Genomic DNA, 21918 nt, shown 5'->3' on the forward strand with positions numbered 1-21918 from the left:
AAAAACCACAATAATTCTTATAAAACTGTCAGAGGTGTGTGATTGGAAACTAAAGAGCTCACAGATATTCTCTTCGCTTGGGAAGGGAATGCATATTTTAAAGTGTGAACAGTTGATAAATTAAAGTGTTAACAAGTTAAAAAGTGTAGGCTTACCAAGTTTTACTTGTTCTAAGGTTCTATCAGTGTAAACACCTTAAAAGCGTTGGTACAAGTAAATTATTACCGATTTACTAATGCGAAATCCAACAATAAAATGAGAATCGATAACAAAAAGTAACATTTATTCAGGGAGTCAATTATGTTAAATTGCAACTTTCTCTACTGTTTTGTTAATCACAGGGCAAGAGAAGCGGTTAGCAGATTAGATGACTGCCACTTTGGAAAATCATATGATCAGGTTACTACAGCGACATTTGTAAAATATATCTGTTTGCAAAAAGCTATCAAGCTGTCTAAAGCTGTAAATATGCAGATCTCCGTAATAAAAAAAGGCTAGCATGTGTACGAGAAACTTTTACAAAAATGTATAAATATAAATGAAAAATAACATATACGAACACATATAAACATAACATAGAAGCAAGTCATTTCTAGAGAACAATGAAAATGAACTCTGTGATCGAGCAAATGACTCCACTTGCAATCCTTATCAAAGGTGGAGTGGCAGCAATAGGATCCTACAAAAATAAAGGTAAAATTAATCACAGAGGAAGATTGCCTAACATCTCCAAGTCTATTCAAAAGTGTTTTAGCCATGATTGAGCATGTTTGCGCTTGTCATGACGCTGATTCATTGTGTTCCCATGACTCACATAATTCGCATGATTCGAGTAATTCTCAAGTTGAGTTAAGCCTGGTTCCCATATCGATTGCAAGACTCCGGCGGTAACATGTACAGCAAAACTATGCACGGCGGGATCTGTTCACATAAAAGCCACATCGTTAATAATACCTTATACATAATTGCGTAATCAAATAAAATGTTCGCTCCGCCCTGCCGGTCCTATAATGGTGACCTTTACCGGTACCGTGCATTTTGGGAAGGTTCTGCCTGCGGCCGTTTGCGAAATTTGAACAGCGTTAAACTATTGCGGTGCCGCCGGCAACTACCGGCGGTTCCATACGTTCCCATTTCATTGCTAATAGCACGTGTGCTGTCGCTGGTGCTTTGCGACGTATATGGGAACCAGGCTGTACTTTGCAATCAAGCGTTTCAATGAACACTTGCCATGCGTATTTAAACCATAACTGTCACGAACAACTTTTATTGTATTTACTAGGTAAATCAGACACGCTGATTCCGATTTTGTACTCAAAATAAAGATTAGTCTACTAACCTTCAAAGTCATTTAGGCTTTTTTAAAGCGTTTCAATTTCCGTTTCGAAAACAACACAATCGGCATTACAAGCTCCGCCCATAAATATGTGACGAAACCTAGCTTTTTCAGAAACGGAAGTTAGGAAAGTTTAGTCCGATTTAGAATAATAGAGATGGGTGTCTTAAAACCCATTATTATCTAAATCCAGCCTGTAAAATAATCTCAGTTTTTTATGAAAGGGATATAAACTATTTAAAATTGCTCGCAGCTTGTTACATGACGTTTAAATGGGCTGGACGCCGAGAAAAATTAGCTCAAAAAGCGCGGTTTTATCACGAGCTAGCGTTGTTATCGCGCTTTTTAAATATGCAATGCTAGATAGCTTATCTACCTTTCAGAAAAGGCTGATATTATTTTTAAAGCTGGATTTAGATATTAATAGATTTTAAAACACTTATCTCTATTATTCTAAATCGGTCTAAACATCTCTACATAACTTCTGTTCCTAAAAAGCTAGGTTACGTCAAGTATTTATGGGCGGAGCTTGTTATGCCGATCGATCGTGTTGTTTTCGAGACCGATATTAAAACGCTATAAAAAATCCTTTATTACTCTGAAGGTTAGTGGCCTAATCTTTATTTTGATTACAAAATCGGAATCAGCATGTCTGTTTTACCTAGAAAATACGATAAAAGTTGTTCGTGGCAGTTATGGTTTAATGCCAGCGCTTGACCCCATAGGTAAAGTATTAGCCTAATTAATGACTCTATAAATAGCTGCACAGTCTTGTCCCGCTAAGCAGAATGTTGGGCAAAGCAGAATGTTGGGCATCGGGGACTGCGAAAATAAAAACAACTGAAGCGTGAACATGTTTATAATAGACATGATAATGATAATCTAATCCGCATGATTCCCAAGTGCCATTTCCATGATTCCCAAACACGATGGATTCGATAAAATTTTTCGGGTCGCAAAACTTGCTTAGCTTGCAGGTTCATGCCAGTTTCCATGACAAGGATAGCTTGCGGATCGGCTCAAATTTGCGAATTATGCTCATCATGGAAACATAGTGATAGTCTGTGGGTTGCCATGTTATACTGCCTGCAGTTACTAAAATCACAAATTGATACTTTGGCTAAAACACTCAACAACTAGAAGGATCGATCGTTGCAATTCAAATCAAAGTTCTTCATCAGGTTTAGTTTTTAAAGGTATCAAAGATTGACGCATATTATGTCGTTCAATTGCACTTCCGCCAAAGCAGCAATCGATCCCATGACTGCAGTGTCACAAATCCTTCACAGAGCGGAAATATTGTCAGTGAGCAAAATTGGATAGTAACGGAATAGAACATTTAAATATTTCTTGAGTGATGCCATTTTCCTTGTTTCTAGTACGACTGCAAAGCAATTCTAAACTCAGCGCTACAATCAAATGATCTTCAAAAATCACCGATCAAAGAACTACAGAAAGTCATGGAACACAACTTCCGAATTGTGACTGTTTTCAGCGTGACGACAACCTTCTGACGAAGCATTTCCATATCTGTGATGATTATTCACTATCTAGTAACAGCAAATTTGCCTCCTTTGAAAATGTTACTTTGCTAAAAAGTACTTTAAAATACTAGACTGTTTGAAGGAGTCCAACAAACCAACTGAAGCACTTACTAAATTTAGCTTAGACTGACAGCGCTAGTCGTAGTTCCGTCTAATAGACAATATGGTCCGTATAAAAATGCTCCAATAGGTAAATTCCCTTTATACATATTTCATCATTGATATTACTAAGAAATGTAGCTGGCACCTTGCCAAATTTGCATCAATGTTTTTTTTGGAAATGATCAAATATTTTATGATTAACAAAAAATCTTTACTATAATAAGAGTTGTGTCCGTCCATCTGACGCCGCGTATAATGGGCAGGAAAATTGTATCACACATGAATCAAACTAATATTCAGCTTGGCAGCCAGGCACACTACCAGCTGCACTAATCAACCACCTTGCTGTACCGCGGAATAATTGTAGACATACTTATTATACACAACGATATCTCACAACGCGCATACTGCAAGCTCACTAGTATTGCATAATGTTCAGTGCAGGCTGAATATTACAGAAGAGAAAGCAACTTCCAACCAGGAAAAGTTGTGTTTCATTGCTCAAAAACCCTTGATATTAGAGGGGCGTTATTCAACTGAATCTCTATTTTTGAGGTCAAAAGTACTGCTGATAAAAACTTGGTTGTAATAATATCTTCTAAAAGTACTAATCTAGATACATAATAATCTCAACAGTAGACCACCTCAACTTACAATTGTAAATAGTGAATATCATAGAAGCAAAGACACCATAAAAAGTAGAGCAAACTAAAGCCTTATTACTATGACTTCCTTCTTGCTAACCTCTATAAATAGGTATGAGGCTGGATAAACTTGACCCCTAGTCATCAAACCTGGGCAGCCCATTTAGTAAACGAATAAAGCTAGCAATTTGGTGTGCCAGTCTTGGAATTTAGTTTTAGAAAATTAAAACACATTCTTGAATGCCTGTTATACGTGAGAATAGAACTTCAAGCAAAGACATGTAAATTTTTCACGTTAGAAATATTTAACTGACTTGAGCACTCTCAACACATATAAGAAGCATGCAGAAGAACTAATGTATAAAACCATATTTACGCAATATTACAGTATAGTAAATTTACAATATCTTAGAGTATTCAAAACAATTTATGTACTTTTAGTGTCGTTTTCTCATTTATTGAAAATGAAAAAATACAATAAGGAATCATTGAGTCTTGCACAGTTATATGTACGACGAAACAACTCCGCGTGTCACATTTTAACGCAGTTGGTCAGCGCTTGTCTAACCCAGTATGTTAAAAGCCATTCTACTAACCAAGTTCAATAGAAATGTCACCGAGTTCCTTATCGACAGACTGAAAAAAGGGCCATCTAAAGGTTGTTGTATGAAAACACGGAGACCTGGAATATCCGGATAAAACTAAAGAACACAGAAAAAACAGATACCCATGAAAATTGACCCTCAACTCCAAACCAGAAATGAAGCTGGCGCACTTGACCGGATAATTACTAGCTGACCGAATAATTTGCCTTATCCTTTTGACAGCAAACTTCTGCCCACATAACAGGTTATCATCATAAAGTTAAAGGCCTGGCCACACATAACAGGTTATCATCATAAAGTTAAAGGCCTGGCCACACATAACAGGTTATCATCATAAAGTTAAAGGCCTGGCCACACATAACAGGTTATCATCATAAAGTTAAAGGCCTGGCCACACATAACAGGTTATCATCATAAAGTTAAAGGCCTGGCCACGCATAACAGGTTATCATCATAAAGTTAAAGGCCTGGCCACACATAACAGGTTATCATCATAAAGTTAAAGGCCCGGCCACACATAACAGGTTATCATCATAAAGTTAAAGGCCTGGCCACACATAACAGGTTATCATCATAAAGTTAAAGGCCCGGCCACACATAACAGGTTATCTTCATAAAGTTAAAGGCCTGGCCACACATAACAGGTTATCATCATAAAGTTAAAGGCCTGGCCACACATAACAGGTTATCATCATAAAGTTAAAGGCCACACATAACAGGTTATCAATATAAAGTTAAAGGCCTGGCCACACATAACGAATTATTCCTTCAATCTGACCGAATTCACGAAATGAACAAAATTAAACAACAAATAAAATCCACCCGAAAGTAACGAATTATTCGTTATTTATTATCATTTCCTTTATTATTCGTTACATGTGGTAATGCCTTAACAGTGGTTCGAACAAACCAAATGAGAGCTTTGAGGCTAGAAACCACAGATTCGGGAGACAAACAATGCTGGGCATGCCTTATGGTTTTGACCTCGTTATCAGCATTGTCATCGATAAACGGCGAAATAAGAGTTCAGATTTTTTTCCCAGATGAACCAAGACTATTCGTATGCTGTACCCTGTACAAGCTACTCGACAACTCATAGACTACGATTAATCCACTGCTACAATCCCTTACAATATATATATATATATATATATATATAAAGTACTTTATTGGCAATAATTTCATTTCACAAATAGAAATGTTTTTCAAATTAGGCCATACAACAATAGTAAAACAAAAAAAGGGAAAAAAGCAACAGTTAGCCATTAAAATTGAATAAATAGTCTGACAAATAGTGTTTAAACAGCCTTTCTCTGCTAAGAAAACAGATATTTGGTGGAAGATTGTTAAAGCAGCTGGCAATGACATTTTCAAAATGATTGTTAGTGATTGTATGCAATTTGTTCATATCACGTAAGTTGAAATGAGTTAAGAACCTGTAACTGTCATGTAAAAAACGAGGACACAAACCATGAAAAATCTTGAAACATTGAATTGAAGTACAAAAAATATTTAGCATAGGCAGAGTCCCTGAAATAACTTTACTAATATAACAATGTATTGTTATATTAGTAAAGCTATATATATATTACATATATATTACATATGTATTACATATATATTACATATATATAAATAATATATATGTTAATAATCTCTAATAATATCTAAATAATATATCTAAATATAGAACAAAAGAAATATATATATTTAGATTTATCTTTGTAGGTATATATAGTTATAAATATATGATATATTTAGATATGTATATATATATATCTCATCATATCTACTACATAAAGATGTATACATGTATATATCTAAAATGAGACAATCACTCAAACGAATCCGACATATTCATAGCTTTTTAATCAAAAATCGATGATATGAAAAACATAGCTTTATGGGTAATGAGATCATTCACACTCACTGCGGAGTACTCAGAGGAATAAGAACAAACGGTATCAATTATTGTAGCCATCACATCGTATGACAGGAAAGTGGGTGATAAGGTGGACTTGAAAAAGACATGCTACAATATTTCCAACTACCCTTCAAATTATTGCATAATGTCTATAATGTCTGGCCAGAGTGAACTGGAAGTGTTCTTAGGAGGTTGTTAGCTGAAACTTATAACTGTGTGGTGAGTGCTGAACATTTGGACAAATCAATTTTATTACTTGAAACATATTTCACTCGTGTGCAGAAAAATAATCTACAAAAATGATATAAGTAATTGCTTTTCATTAAATGTAACCATAGCTGCCAAATGAATGGAGGTAACAGTGACAGAAATCACAAATTTTAAAATCATGAAAGATCTTTCTCACACAAATTTTAAAAAGTTTATCTTAGATAAATGTTATGTTATGATTTGTTATGCGAGCGGGCGAAAAATGCGATCGCACGTGAAACGACTGTAAAGCGCACGCATGGTTTGCTTTGAAAACATTGATCTAGTTGTCATTTAATTGAAGACTAGAATGAATAGTCAAACTCTTTAAGATACAGTGATGAAAATGTCCCAAATCGGATGCAACACACTCGGGAACAATGGAAACTTATAGAAATTAGGAAAGAACGATGTTTAACCAAAAACTAGCGTTTAACAGTTCTAGAAAATTCTAGAACATTAGGCAATTTTATGTTAAGATGACTCACCAATAACTGGAAGCGCAATAATCCGTGTTCAGATCTGGTCGTATCGTTTAGGGGTATCAGAGCCGATGATTCTTGCCGACTCGGGCTGTAAGCTTTGCATGAACTCCATACCGCTAGGAGTTGTTTTCAGCTTGATTATATGCACGATCATCACCAGCAACATGGTGAAAAAAGCCAACCACGAACCAGCCTACAGTAATAACATCATGGGTATTAAAACAACTACAGTGTCCTTGTAGAGCAGGGGTCAGCAACTTGCGGCTCCGAAGTTGTATGCAGCTCTTTCATTCGTACACCCCAGCTCTGGGTGGCTGGGAAAAAAAAATGACCCTTTGAACCCTGCTGGAATACCAGCATCCACATGGCTCTATTAACAAATTCTTTTCCAAAGTAACAGCATAAACCAATCCAATTAATTCTTGCACAGGGGGCTAGACAAGAAATTTTACTTACATTTTCAGCCAATTTCAAATATCTTTATCTACTTCCTTCGTTGCAGTAACAATTTTGGTAAGACGATATCATAAAACAACTGATATGACTCGTTTTTTCATGTCATAGACTATTGGGATGCACACGAAAAATTATATGATACTAATAATAATTTTGCAGATTATTTGAGTCCTAACACGATGATGAGCGTTTGCTCGATGGAAATAATGTCACAGTAAAGACTTTTAAAAGTTTTTAAAATTTATCATACAGATTTTTATGTTTTTAGCTTGAAGAACTGTGAAACACATTCTTTTTATATATTTGGTGACATTTGCTGTGTATTGTTGGACCTTTTTAACCAGGGTTTTACCAAATATCATTGGATTATGAGCTCATTTAGATATATTTAATAAAAGTTTCAAATCTTCCGATTGTTGGACAAATTGCCCAGCAATACTGACACAAATCGACAAGGTCAGTCATTACAAATAAAATTTAATTTTCTCTGTAGCACATTGTAGATTTTATAAGCTACACACATAAGTTGTTTATACAACATGTAAAGGTAAGTTAAGAAAAAGCAATATATCATATTATCTTTATAGCCCAACTTCACAAGAGTAGTCAAAGCACTACTAAGTGTATGTACATGTATATTTTTCTTTTTAATAAATGTGCTTTTTCCTCATATTAGATGTCAAAAAGTATTTGCAGCTCCCATTGAGTTTGTTCGAGAAAATAGGGTTCAAATTGCTCTTTGGTATCAAAGGTTGCCGACCCCTGTTGTAGAGTATGCCATGAGCGGATGAAGGCATCAGCGAAGAAAGATGGTGAATGGCCAATAAATAAAGAAAATAATATATTACACAGCTAAGTTTTTAACAACAATAACCAGTAGACCATGATAGCAAGTAAAACCACAAAAGTCAATACCAAATTGTCGAGAATCATAGATTGTTCCAACATTGAACATAGAGGACAGAATGTTCAAAAATAAAATGTTCAAGCGTAGTGTTTGAGATGGCGGTGTATGACCATCGACTGTGCAACTATGGAGTGTACAAATACTGAGGGTGCCATCATAAAATGTAATTTACAACAATAGATGTTACGGGCATAGAATGTTCAACCTTGAGATTTATAAGCTGGCAGTGTATGACCATTGGATGTAAAACAATAGTGCACCCCAGGTTACGGCATTCCTTTTTCAAGCTTTTTTTGCCTTATGATGTAGACCATGAAGTTGTTTTCGTACCCAGGTTACGCCATTCTTTTGCCACACAACATGTTAACAAAATTTTTCTATCAAAATTCCAATATGGCGGTCAGTGTGCTGAATACGTCGAAATCATGAAGATCTCGATATGTTATTTGGCGAGATCCTTACCACAACGCCTGAAAGAGATATGATGCTCGCACTCTCTCTTAGTTCAGCATTCTTGGTGTATTGTTAAAGCTTGGAAGGTGCGAGTGAAATGAAAATTAGTAAAAAGTAAGTGGAATTTAATCTAAGTTATTGTTCAGTTACCATGCAATATAATATTTACCATAAATTTAATTCATTATACATACTTATCCATAAGGACCCAAGACTAACAACTCATTACTTTCAATTGTGTAGTCTATGTATATATGGTAACCTATGCGTGCATGTATTATTTTATAAGCCTATATCATTTACTCTTGCTACTGCATGTAATACTATTACTCATTCTGTGTACAATTGCTGTCTCATGAATTGCCGTCTCTGTGTTTCTTACCTAGTGGTTAGCCATTCGCTACGTCATTCGTTATGTCACACCTATTATTGTGTCATTGGAATACCAGCGGTCTTGGTGTCAAGTTAGCTAGTGCACTATACAAGGATAATAGTACTTATTACAATTTGTTAATCTTGGGTCCTCGCATTGATTAAAAAATAGTAAGAAAATTATATTTAGTAATTAAAATTTTATTACAGTTCATGACCACTAATTACAACAAAATTAACGTAGGTTAATAATATAAGTTAATATATTATTGTTAATTTTTAATATGTACAGAAAAGCGTATATAGATTTTTTCACCAGAGGGTGTTTGCATTTGACAAATACTATGTTGGCACCTTATGATGCCAATGCCAGAACGAATTATTATCATATGGCGGGGGTCCACTGTACAGAGCGAACGAGTATCGAGTGTATAATCAAGGAATGTGCGACCGGTGCGTGAAGTACAATGCGAAAGAAGAGATAACTGGAACGTAGAAGACAGAATGAACCACTTCTAGAGAATCAATCAGCAATACCGTAAAAATTGTATTTGAACGCCACCTCTATTTGACCAACAGTAAAGGAGAAAAGTTGAAAAATAGAATGCCACCCTTTACTTAAACGTCACTTCTATTTGAACGCAACTATATGACATTCTCATTCTTTACGAAACCAGAATAGCAAGTGATCTGTTGAAAAGTGACCACAAAATGGTACAAATGATGGCTTGGTTACATCGATAACAATACTTTTGTTGTTTCTGAGTCTAAGTCCGTTTTCTACATTTAGTAACTACTATGGAATGTTGAGACCAAATCTTGCGATTTTTTATTATTTTAGTGAAAAGTTGTTTAAACAGCAAAGCGTAAAGGTTTTGCTATGAAATAATTGTTTGGACGCTAATATTGACTAGTTCAGTGGTACAGATGGAGAGTTGAGGTCAGCAGACATTGTGGAAACTATTGAACAACGAGAGGAAGGTGATGAAATGGTTCCTGACAAGAGAAACAATCGGAATGCAAAAGACTGAACAAACAATGCAAATATGTTCGTTTCAAAAATGTTAATTTTTGTTTTTAACATAGAGTTGGTTTGTTCATGTTACTCGCTCATGATTATATATTTGTAACATTTGATAGATTATTATTATAAAACTTTTTAAATTTCCAGTTTTATAGCGTATTTTTTGATAGCATCCTTGTAGTTATCCAAACTCTGCTCACAATAGATCAACACTCATAACTGCTTTTCTATTGGACGCACAAAGCTAGTTTTGGCCTGAAATTGTAGCAAACATTAATGTTTATCAATGGGCTTTTATGCAAACACTGTTAAATACAGTTATAAAATATAACTATAAATTCAGTAGTTAGATTGAGATAAAAATTGAAAGCTCTAAAAAGTTGCAGCGCAGGCTATGAGATCATTGTAGGTTATCTGCAAGCAACAGAAATCAACTGTTCGAAATGTTCCTCGGCATCCCAATGCACATTTATTTAAAGGTTGACTTGCAACAAAATTCACATTACAGTTATTTGGTATCAAAAGATTGACTATGTCTTACTCTGCTGTGTTGAAGGTGCCAAATATGTGGAAATGTGATTACAAGCTCTTAAAAGCTGAAAACGAACAGTTAACCGCAGCCATTGCGAGAAAGCCGTAGATTGGAACCCATTTCCAAAACGGCTCAAGCGAGACATAGTTGAACAAGATGGCTTCTGTTTACACTTTCATGCAACCTCATTCGCTGAAATGTTTTCACAAATATACTTCACGTATTCAATACAACCATGTCTATTGTCCTTTCGCGTCTATTTCATCATAATAGTAAAACTGTCATTTGAGCAATGATATCTCAAAACTGACCGTGAAAGCATGTTTAATGTTTTAATCTTAGCTCGAAGGAGTGCATACCATTCGCTGAGGAACATGAGGAGCCTGTTGGTCCCCTGCGATAGTCGAAAAATGCTGCAGAAACTGTTCGCGCAATTTGGCAGAACATATGGGTCACATGGTCAGATTACGACTACACGATTAGACTAGGCTGAAACGATACTGTGAAGTAGCTAGCATTTAGATTTGATACAGGCTTTTCGGGAGAACCTGAAGTATTTGTCATAAACTAGTGCCACGAGACGTTTCATATTGAGCCTTTTGTGGCCTTCAATTTCATGTGATAATATCACGTGTCAAAACAATAACCAAGCTGTTGGAGTACGTCAGCCAAATAAAGAGATTTTAAACTACGGAGTTTTTTGTGATGACTGCGATTAACTGTCCATTTTTAAGAGCTTGTAATCACAATCCCACATATTTGGCACCTACAACACAGCAGAGTAAGACATGGTGACCCTTTTGATACCAAATAACTGTAATGTGAATTTTCTTGCAAGTCAACCTTTAAAGATCTACAAGTTGTAGGCCAGTTACAGCAGAACTCTTGCATTCAAACAGGTCAATGTCTCTCCACCCAAAAGAGAGTGCAAAATACAAGCAACTGTCGCTTTGCCCTGAAATAGTTAAATTTATCTTCCCAAAATTTTGGCAAGTTTTTTGAAACATACACCACTTTTTATTTGAATGACACTTAAAAAAAGTGCCACTAGGAAGAAAGGGTCAAAAAATAGAGCGCCAAGGCATTCGAATAAAAGTTTTTTTTCGCTGTATTAAGTATTTATATGGGAAACCAATTTATTTTAGTATTTATAGAGAAACCATTTGAGTACATTCATGAGGGTACAATGGGTAACTACAGAGGTGTATGAGGAAAGGCGCAGAAGATAAACGACAGCTATAGACTGTACAGCATCATCAGTCTTACAATAAACAAACAGAAAAGGGGCTGCAGATTACAATGTTTACCCAACAAACAGTGCACTAACATAAAGTACAGAAATTTCATAAAAAAGATGTTCCGCGGGCGACATGAAAGTTCACAGGTTTCACTCTAAAATGAGCAAGTTAAGGAGGCTGTAGAGACTTTCGCAACTTGTAGAAACAGGGGTATATTGTTAGGATAGGACGTGAAATCTATAAAAATCAAACAAGAGCATCCTGCAGAAGAGTCAGCACAAATGCAACATAATTTCATGTTACAAGCACTTATATCACAATATCATGCATCTGAAGGCTGGTTCATACTGTAGCCCCGAAGGATGGCGTTTTCTTTTCAGCGTTCATCTTCGACTACATGAACCGTAAAATGAATTTTGCTAATATTTCGCCGAGCATCAACCACAGCCTGTACAATGTGAACCATTTTGGCGATCGTAATTCGCAGTCGCGGATAGCGGGATTTATTCATTTCCGTCTATGATAGTTGCCGCGAGACTAGTACCACAACCAAACGAGCATAGCAAAGTATGAGAGTTTTTACGATAAATGCAAGTGCACACAACTTACAAAAATTATTCACCAAAAACGTCGTAAACCCTTGTGTCAAAGGAAACCCTTGTATCGAAATCCTTGTATCAACAAATTTAACCATTTTTTGTAGTCTTTAAAGTATAGTAACGATACAAAACATATATAAAACTATTTAAACATGCTACCAAGTCTTTGAAAGGTTACTGCAATATCTTAAAACTATAACCCATCTGATCGGATTATACATAAATAGACAGATGAATTCGGCCAAAAATCACCACAAAACGCTTGAAAAGCTTGGTTTAATAAAAGTTAAGACCAGCCTACGATACGCCAATTTAGCAGTGCGCATTTCACAAGAAAAACGTGCTCATTTCACCAGTCTATAGCATTGTTTACTTGTAATCGAATTTATCCGAAGGTTTCTGTAATAAACGTAGACCGTTTGAGGCGTAGACCGATTTACAGGTACGAAATTGTGGTACACAGTTTATTAGCCTATGTTTATTGTCCGATTACCGAAGGTTTCATTAAATTATTCAAAACGTTCGCCAAAATTGTAATCGAAATTCATTTTATGTTATCTTGAACAACTTTCATTTACACTATACTCTGCCAATTCCTGCTGACAACTACTTTTTCAACAACCAGCACTGGCATTTCTTTTTTTCCATTATCACTTATTCCATTATCAGGTCATGGGCTGTATGACCGAAGAATTTCTAGTATGTGATTCAACCACGCGAAAACAAAGAGCTTGCCTCATGAAAAGTTAAAAAAGGATAACACTATGTCACAGATTGTTTCCTGATGTAAACACAAATGGATTTGTGATACTGTGAACATCGTTTGTTATCATCAACGATCACTGAAGTATTGTGGCATCAACGCCGAAATGCAGCAATATAGTGTGAACCAATCTCAGGGCATTGTAGAAGCATTGAACTAAAAATCTGACAAACCTCAGTGATCCTGAGAAGGGAGTAGAAGTTTTTCGAGGTGGTGTATGCAACCATCTGTCCATCCTTGTTTAGATAGCTCATCCACTTTGTGGGCTGATTATTGACCTCCTCACAGCTATCAAACACAATCACATTAGCCGTGCACAAGTATCTATTAATGAAAATGCTGAGCAAAAACTTCCTCGGATTTAAACCCTAAAAGTCACGTCTAAGATAACATAGGGCCGATTTGTATTGATGTGATGAGCAATCAAAATGGTTCACATTTATATAAGTACGACCTTCACATGTCAGTAAAATGATCAATTAATTAAACAGCTGTAATTAAAATGAACATGTCTCTATCAATCTAAATGGTGTCATTTCATTGGCAAAAAACAAGTGAAACTCAAATTAAAACTTATGTATACCACAAATAAAAGCCCAAAATGCCTACGTTTGATCGTAAAACCATTACATCATTCTTGCAAAATAAGTGAAAGGGAAGATAGAGCAGTAAAACCCAACTCAGAGGTTTTACTGCAGTGAAACATTGACAGTTGAAATTAATTTGTTTCATTTTCTACATTTGATCCTTTTACAACCCTTCAACGAAAAGGCATAAAAGCAAGCAATGTTCTCGAGTTCCCGTCAGTCGATCCCAAATATATACGGGTGCAACTTGAAAACGATAGAACGATAGATTTGTCTGGCAAAGATTAAATTTTTGCCAAAGGAGATTTTGTTGACATCTGATTAATGCCAGACTAACCTTCTTCCAAAATCTTCGAGCTCACCACAGAATCTAGCGATACCAGAAGACATGATGCAACTCGAGACAAGCAGCATGAAAGAAATAATAGCGGCAGCAATGCCTCCGATGAATGTTTCCTTCCCTGGACTGTAAAACAACAAATAACATATGTTCAAATGAACAGATATAGAGTTATCCAGAGAATGTATCACCAACTCCATTAAACACGCTGGCAGCCTATAAATCCGGGTACTAACTGATAGCCACTTAATTCCCTTCTCTCATTTTGGCTCTCTTGTAGGCCACCATTTTCCTCTCTAGAGCTCTGTGGTACAGATATTGGAATCCAATATATGTACCACGAACAAAGAGTGAACAAACAGCGTTTGAAAGTCCATTGGGGTATGATTAAAGTGAATGTTTACCTATTGAACGATCTGCCTGCAGCATTCATGAAAAATTGTTCAGCTGCATTAAGCTATTGTAAAGATCTGGCCGGAACTACAGGAAATTATAACCGCAGAAAAGTGTTGTATAAAAAACTATAAAAGTGACAGCAAATTAGGTGTTTGAAGGGTGCAAGCAGGTACCTCAGACCAATCAATCAGCATATTCAGCTATGATGGAATTTCATTGGTCAAAGTTGGCGCAGTTTTCAACTAATGTGAATACCAATGTATGCTATGTATACTGAGATGAATTGACTATTACAAAAACTATGGCAAACGTATTTATGATATCTGGTATGTGTATCAGCTAAGCTATAACACGATACTCGACCTACGATTACTAGTACGTATATCACCTAAGTTGTAACATTACACTTCACCTGTGTTTACATTGTTAGCATTGAAATGATAGCGTGATACTATACCTATGGCTACTAGTGTGCATATCATCTTAGATAGTGGTCCCCAACAACCGGGTGGCGGACCGGTACCGGTGCGTAGATCAATCAGTACAGGGCCGCTCAAGAATTAATTAGTTATTAGTTTTATCTATTGTCTAGAACGAAAAAACGTATGTAAAGGGCTCTCTCTATATGTACTAATACCTTACCAATCTAGTTTGCTATTAGAGACTGTCAGAGATCGTCAAGTGTGTCGACAAAACACATAGAATAAGTAGCTGAACAATTATTCATAAATACTAAAGGGGATATATAATTGGCGTAGGCATCTGAGTGTCGATATACCAAACTTGATTTCACGCGTTTAGGTTTCGTCGAAAGCTATCTTTCATACTAACCTCAAACCCTGGCGACGGTCGGTCAGTCTGACACCCGTTCCCAATACGAATAGCAAAGCCATTTTTTTGTTTTACTTTTAGGTACATAAAATATTTTGCAATATTATTCCTTTGCAGAGTAGACAACGCTGTCTAAAAATGAAAAGATGGACATAGAAGGTAAGCGATCCCTTTAACTTTTTGTAAAATTACCGTTATTATGAACCATAAAAAGAGTGAAATTGATAAAAGTAACAAACTTGTCAAAACAAACCACATGTATTATTACTACAGTTACTGTTTAGTCTTTAAAATAAAAATGTTGAGTCTAGTTATTTTGGCGAGACCATAGGCGTGTGTTTTGAAAGATCTTAGAGCATTTTAGGCAATTGACATATACTTTACAGTTCATATAATGTAAAACCTCCATAATATAAACTAAATTTATATAACACTCAAAGCTTGTGTGTCTGTATGTGTGTATGTCCGGCTATAGCTATTAAAACCTTAGAATGAAAAATCCACCTATACACCTATACCTTATCTCGGACCCTCCTGTTCACATGTATAACCCCTTCCCAATTAAGCCAACGCGTTTGATAGAATTATGAGACGATAAATGTCTTTCAATGTATGCAAAATACGCTACTGCTCTCAGTTACGACGCAACGTCATGGAGAGCGGTAGCATAACTTTATGCATGCTCAATTGTGAGAGCAAGTAGTTTGCTGTTATTAGTAAACTTACTCAAATTAGCCATTGACAATGTGCCACATTGATAGCAAGCGGTAGGCAAGTACATTACTTCTCATTGTTTATAAGCTGATTTTGATTCCCAAAGAATGCCGGGCATTAGTATAATTATAAAACTGTAAATCTTACAATGTTTTGTTGGAGCAATGTGGTAATCAAGTTTGATATGAGTAGAAAAAGGATTTACATTCACTATTATTATTTCAACTACCGGGTCCACAATAAAATTGTACAGCGTTGACCGGTACAGGTCAAAAGAGGTTAGGGACCACTGATCTTAGATACAACATTACACCTTACATATGTTTACTAGGAAGTATATCACCAGAAATACTAAATGACTAGCAAGAACCCGGCATTGCCCGGGTATTAAAAATCAGCTTACAAACAATGAGAGATAATCTAGTTGCCTTCCACTTGCTATTAGCCTAGCACATTGCTGATGGCTAATCTGATTAAGCTTACTAATAAGAGCTAACTACTTGCTCTCACGCTTGAGCATGCATAACATTACACTACTGCTCTCCATACCGTACGCCATGCATGATGTCATAACGGAGAGCGGCATCGTGTTTGCATCCATATAACAACATACAGTCAAACATGGATAATTCGCCCTCGGATAGCTCAAACACATGGTTAACTCGAATGGTTCTTTTGGTCCGTTCCCACGTAATGATAAATTGCTTTAGATAACTCGACCTCAACTCTGTTAACTTGGACAGTTTTTGCCCAACGGCTACCGAAACGGTTGTTATCGCTTTAGAAAATCACTTTATTCCAAGTCATAGAGGTAAACCTCAACTTTTCGTAGTTCATAGGCGTCGTTATTACCATCATCGGCAAAATACTTTTGTCAACGACTTTTCTAAAAGTTTGGTGAAATTTGATTTTTACCAAACACCCACTTAGCAATGGCTTTTCGGAAGCAAGGAAAACTGAGGTAACCTTCGCATAAACTTCAAGGAAGTCGGCAAAAGTGATCTTAGTTAAAACGCTCCAAAGAAAAATATGTCTTTTCTTCTGAGCATTTCAACAGCCATCAAGTTTTGCAAATTTTAATCTAAAAAACGTTCTGGCAATAACATCACCTCAAACAACAAACCTATCTCAAGTGATAGAAAAATCTATACTTTTTCATAAATTTTTTTTAAACTTTACATTAGAAGCATTTAATTTGAAACAAGCCATTTATGCTCGTGATTTATATTATTGTTTGTTTATGTACATTTATCTACTAATAAATACATGGACTTGTGACAGTGCTCTGATAACTGGAACGCGCTGATAACTCGAACACTTTCGCTCGGTCCCGTAAAGTTTGAGTTATCCATGTTTGACTGTATGTCGCCTAATGAATCCATTAAGCTCCTGTGGCTAAATTGGTAAGGAATTGAAATGGTGAACAGGAGCGTCCAAGATCAAATATTCTGCAATATGGATTCGTTATTCCAAGATTTTAATAGCTATGGCTAGATAAACACACAGACACACAAACTTTGAGAAATAAATATACGCGACTTAAGAATACTGGCAAATATACCGTCTAGCTGTGGGCAATACTCTACCATGACTACTGGTATGTATATCATCTAAACTAGCATATTTACCTGTGTACAAATAATGATATACTGCAAGTCCAATAATTTGAAATGTTGAAATGGTTACATATAGCGCCTTGTAATGCACTCATTGCATTCAGCGCCTGCTAAATCATAACATTTCAAAAACTCCTTTATCTCACAGTACACTTTGTGTAGCAACGATAATCTCTGGCATAAAAAGAGCATGATTAGTGCCAAGAAGTAAGCATACCTCTGCCATGAATTTACAATGAGAATTGTGTTCCAGACGATGTATACAACGCTGAAGAAAAGCACTGCGAATCCCATAAACTCTGGATACGTACACTTGCTATGAGCTGACACATTATCTTGAACAACTGTCAGGTTGGTCACCGTTCTACAATAACAAGGTCTCTGGATTATGCGATGCACCCCTGATAGGAGATATAAAATTATGTAGCTTGGAGAAATATGTAAAACCTAATGTATCTATCTGGTGATGAAGAAAATAAAAAAAAATCTTGACCTATTTGAATTTTTCAAGAAGCGAAGTAAATTAAAAAAATTCATTTTGACATGGTTATTACCATTATTAAATTATTATAATTTAAAAAATCTAATGTAAAGCATTAAATTTGCATAAACAAATTGAGAATCCCTAATAAAAATCGAAAGCAAGACACGGAAAGAAAACTATAAACTAATTTAAACCAGTTTTGGCGTGAGAGTAAAATACCCCGCATAATCCTCACTCATATATATCACTCACTCATCATGGGATCTCCATCATACTGAGTCTATAGGTAAGATTGAGTGTATACAATAAAATGAAAAACAAAAGCTTTATTTTATTGATAAAAAATATTTACTAAGCCTTTACATAAGATATTTAGCATCGTCATATGAAGCATTCTTACAGCACATGCAGCTAATTGAAATAGAAATTATTTTCTTTGGCCAAAGAAAGAATCTAGCAGGTTAGTACGAAGTTTTGGCATACAAAGCGAAAGTCACAACAGAATCAATTTGAAACTCGACAATTAACTATACCCACTGATATCCAGTTGACTGAAAGACTAAAAATGACATCACTGCAACTTTAATTCAGATATTGAAACATATAGGGAAATACTAACAATAGAACTAACAATAGAACTAACAATAGAACTAACAATAGAAGTGATTAGAATTTATTAAATAAATAAAGGGCGTCAACTTGAAGGCCAAGCAAGAGGAAATGCATAAATAACACACATTCACATCATCAGAGTATTATTCATACCTAGTCAGATTCCTTCGACACTAGATGGCTCAGGTCTTCATTACACAATTCATTACACAAATTGTCTCCCCATGAGATTACACAGGGTCATACACACCTAAGCTCGAGGTATATATTTCTACACAAGTTTCAATAGGAGCACAGAGTGAGAAATTCACGAAACTATATAAGAGGGTGACAACTTTAAATCAATTGCGCGTAATTACCTGGCAAATCTATTTATAACCAAGCAAGGTGCTTGCACATACGCAGTGACAGAAGTAAACAATGACTGCAAAACCTTGACTATTTACTTGACTAGGAAAAACGCAAGACACTGGACACTTTACTGCCAAGTACAAAAGCGTTGTGACTGTACCAAGTTATTAAAATTGTCACGTCTTAGGCTACTAATAAATCCTATTACCTCTATCTTATTTGAAAGCAACTAAAATAAATGCAAAACTGTGATAGCCATCTTGATATATTAGGTGGTGTGACAACTAGTTTTACGCCTGAAGCAAAAAACTTATCAAATATTCATTTGTGAAAGCTGAAAGTTTTGTTTTAATGTTTGAACACTTTCATTTCAAGCATGGTCACAAAAACTCCAAAGAGCAAATACAACTTGAGCTTGTCTTGTTGAATAATAATAAAAATATAGTCAATTTTCAATATACTGTAGCAAAACACTTTCATTCAGGAAATCATTAGAAAAATAAAACTGATATAATGTTCCAATTTAAAACAACTTACAGCATGATATCGAAATGAGCATTAACTTACATTGACTCTACTGAAGCTCCAATGATGCAATGACCCGAAAAATTCCTCAATACTATAGCGACGGGACAAATGATGAGAAAAGCGAAGACCAATAGGAGGATGCATCCCACAGTATGCAGCAGTGTAAACAATTTCTGATCCATATCTGGCAACACAAAAATCAGAAAAATGTGAAAAACCATCTCAGAGTTGAAATAAATGAGCTAAAGAATCCTCAAGATTGAACTCATTCCTTGAATAGGGTTTAAAATAATGCAATGCATGCATGACCTTGTGCAAATTTCATAAAACAGCAAATGCTCAAAATAATAATGCATTTTAGATACTTTGAAGGCCTATATCGCAACTGGGCTGTGTTCTATACCTCGTAACTGCATGGGTGGTAGCGGTATCCAAAATGATGTATACAATGAAGAAAAACTTGAGAGGAAAATAATGTACTAATGGAAAAGGTTGATGTATCTTTTGAACAAAAATCTTGTTTGACTTTCGCAAATTTAGCATAAAAGACAATACATGTATATGTAGGAAGCCTGCACCACCGGTGAAAATTAATCAGGCAAAATGAGCACTCCAGTAGGGCTATGTATGGAAAAGCTGAGTCCCTATGTGTAATCAGAACTTGTCTGAAGCATACAAATATATACTTCATTTATATGAAGTATATATAGTCATATATGCATATGAAGTTATGATATATATTATTCAAATTTATAGTCTGTTTTACTGATGTTAACTTGGTGATTTTAGAATTGAGCTCTTTGCTCGAATTTCACGTTTTTATTCACATACTTAATATACAGTCAAACTCGGATAACTTGCCCTCGGAGAGCTAGAACACATGGTTAACACGAACGGTTTTGTTTGTTCCATTTCTACGCAATGATAAATTGCTTTAGATAACTCGACGTCAACTTGGTTAACTCAACAGTTTTTGCCCAACGGCTACTGTAACAGTTGTTATCACTTTAGAATATCAATTTATTCCAAGCCATAGAAATAAACCTCAACTTTTAGTAGTTCTTAGACATCGTTATTACCATCATCGGCAAATATTTTTGTTAACGACTTTTCTGAAGGTTTGCAAAAAATCCAATTTTACCAAGCATCCGCTTAGCGATGGCTGTCCGAAAGCAAGGAAAAATGAGCTAACCTTCGAATAAACTTAAAGAAAAATCGGCAAAATTGATCTTGGTTCAAACTCTCAAATGAAAAAGAGGTCTTTTCTTCTGGACATTTCAACAGCGATCAAGCTTTGCCAATTTTAATCTGAAAACGTACTGACAATCACATCACCTAAAACAACAAACCAATCTCAAGTAATAGAAAAGTCTCTATACTGTCTGATGAATTTTTTTTCAAACTTTACAGTAGAATCCTTTTAATCTATGCATTTGATTTATATATAGTTTGTATATGTACATTTATCTACTAATAAATACTTGGACTTGTGACAGTGCTCTGATAACTCAAACACTTTAGTTCAGTCCCGAGAAGTTAGAGTTATGCCTGTATATATTTTCATAAAAATATATATAAAAAAAACCTTTAAAGTGATCAAAAATTTAGGCGAGACAACCTCTTATACTTACATATTTTACCCAATAAACACACAAATTATTCACACATAGGGCCTACTACCTTATTCATACATACCCATATTATGCATACTTGTACTGCTTGTTCAAACATACACTACAAAAGCTTTTATGCTAGTTTTCAAAACTATTGTGTTGCTATTTACACACTGCTTGATCATGAATTTAATCTCAAGTTGTTTACAATGCTTTCTTCCGCCTTGATCTCAACAAAATCAGTGGACTCGTCCATCTATCAGTCACACTTGTAAATCTGTCCAGACTGGCTGTAATATTATATAGACATGTAGAATTACATCGTACTGTAATGTGCCACATAGGTTATGTGCACTTTTACAAGAATGGCTGTTTATAGCACATATATCATGTGTACTCTTACTGTCTGCATATGTGACAGATGGCACCATATCACACTGACCAATTAGATACTGTTTTACTGCCTGCATGAGCAGAAGGCCAGTTGTCTGATAAGTCTTCGGATGTAGTTGACTTATAGTTTTGGCAGTCAGTGAGAATATACTTGTGCTGTGTTGGTTACACAAATACAAAGTTTCACTGTGATAAACGAGGTGCATATGTTATCGCAAGC

At 35.5% G+C, this 21918-nt stretch overlaps 1 protein-coding gene across 1 annotated transcript in view; it reads right to left on the reverse strand.

Annotated features, from left to right (window-relative positions):
• Nucleotides 1-266: 266 nt before the first annotated feature.
• The window catches only part of LOC137396771 (uncharacterized), a 28525-nt gene continuing 6873 nt past the window's right edge, over nucleotides 267-21918 (reverse strand). The window contains exons 2-7 of the mRNA XM_068083082.1: nucleotides 19732-19876; nucleotides 17935-18081; nucleotides 14158-14286; nucleotides 13407-13521; nucleotides 6893-7082; nucleotides 267-679 (exon numbers count right to left, since the gene is read on the reverse strand). Coding sequence (XP_067939183.1) covers nucleotides 6921-7082; nucleotides 13407-13521; nucleotides 14158-14286; nucleotides 17935-18081; nucleotides 19732-19874 — 696 coding nt within the window. The 5' untranslated portion in view covers nucleotides 19875-19876 and the 3' untranslated portion in view covers nucleotides 267-679; nucleotides 6893-6920. The remainder of the gene's footprint in view (nucleotides 680-6892; nucleotides 7083-13406; nucleotides 13522-14157; nucleotides 14287-17934; nucleotides 18082-19731; nucleotides 19877-21918) is intronic.

The sequence above is a fragment of the Watersipora subatra genome, chromosome 5 (genome assembly GCF_963576615.1).
Source record: "Watersipora subatra chromosome 5, tzWatSuba1.1, whole genome shotgun sequence".
Taxonomy (NCBI): domain Eukaryota; kingdom Metazoa; phylum Bryozoa; class Gymnolaemata; order Cheilostomatida; family Watersiporidae; genus Watersipora; species Watersipora subatra.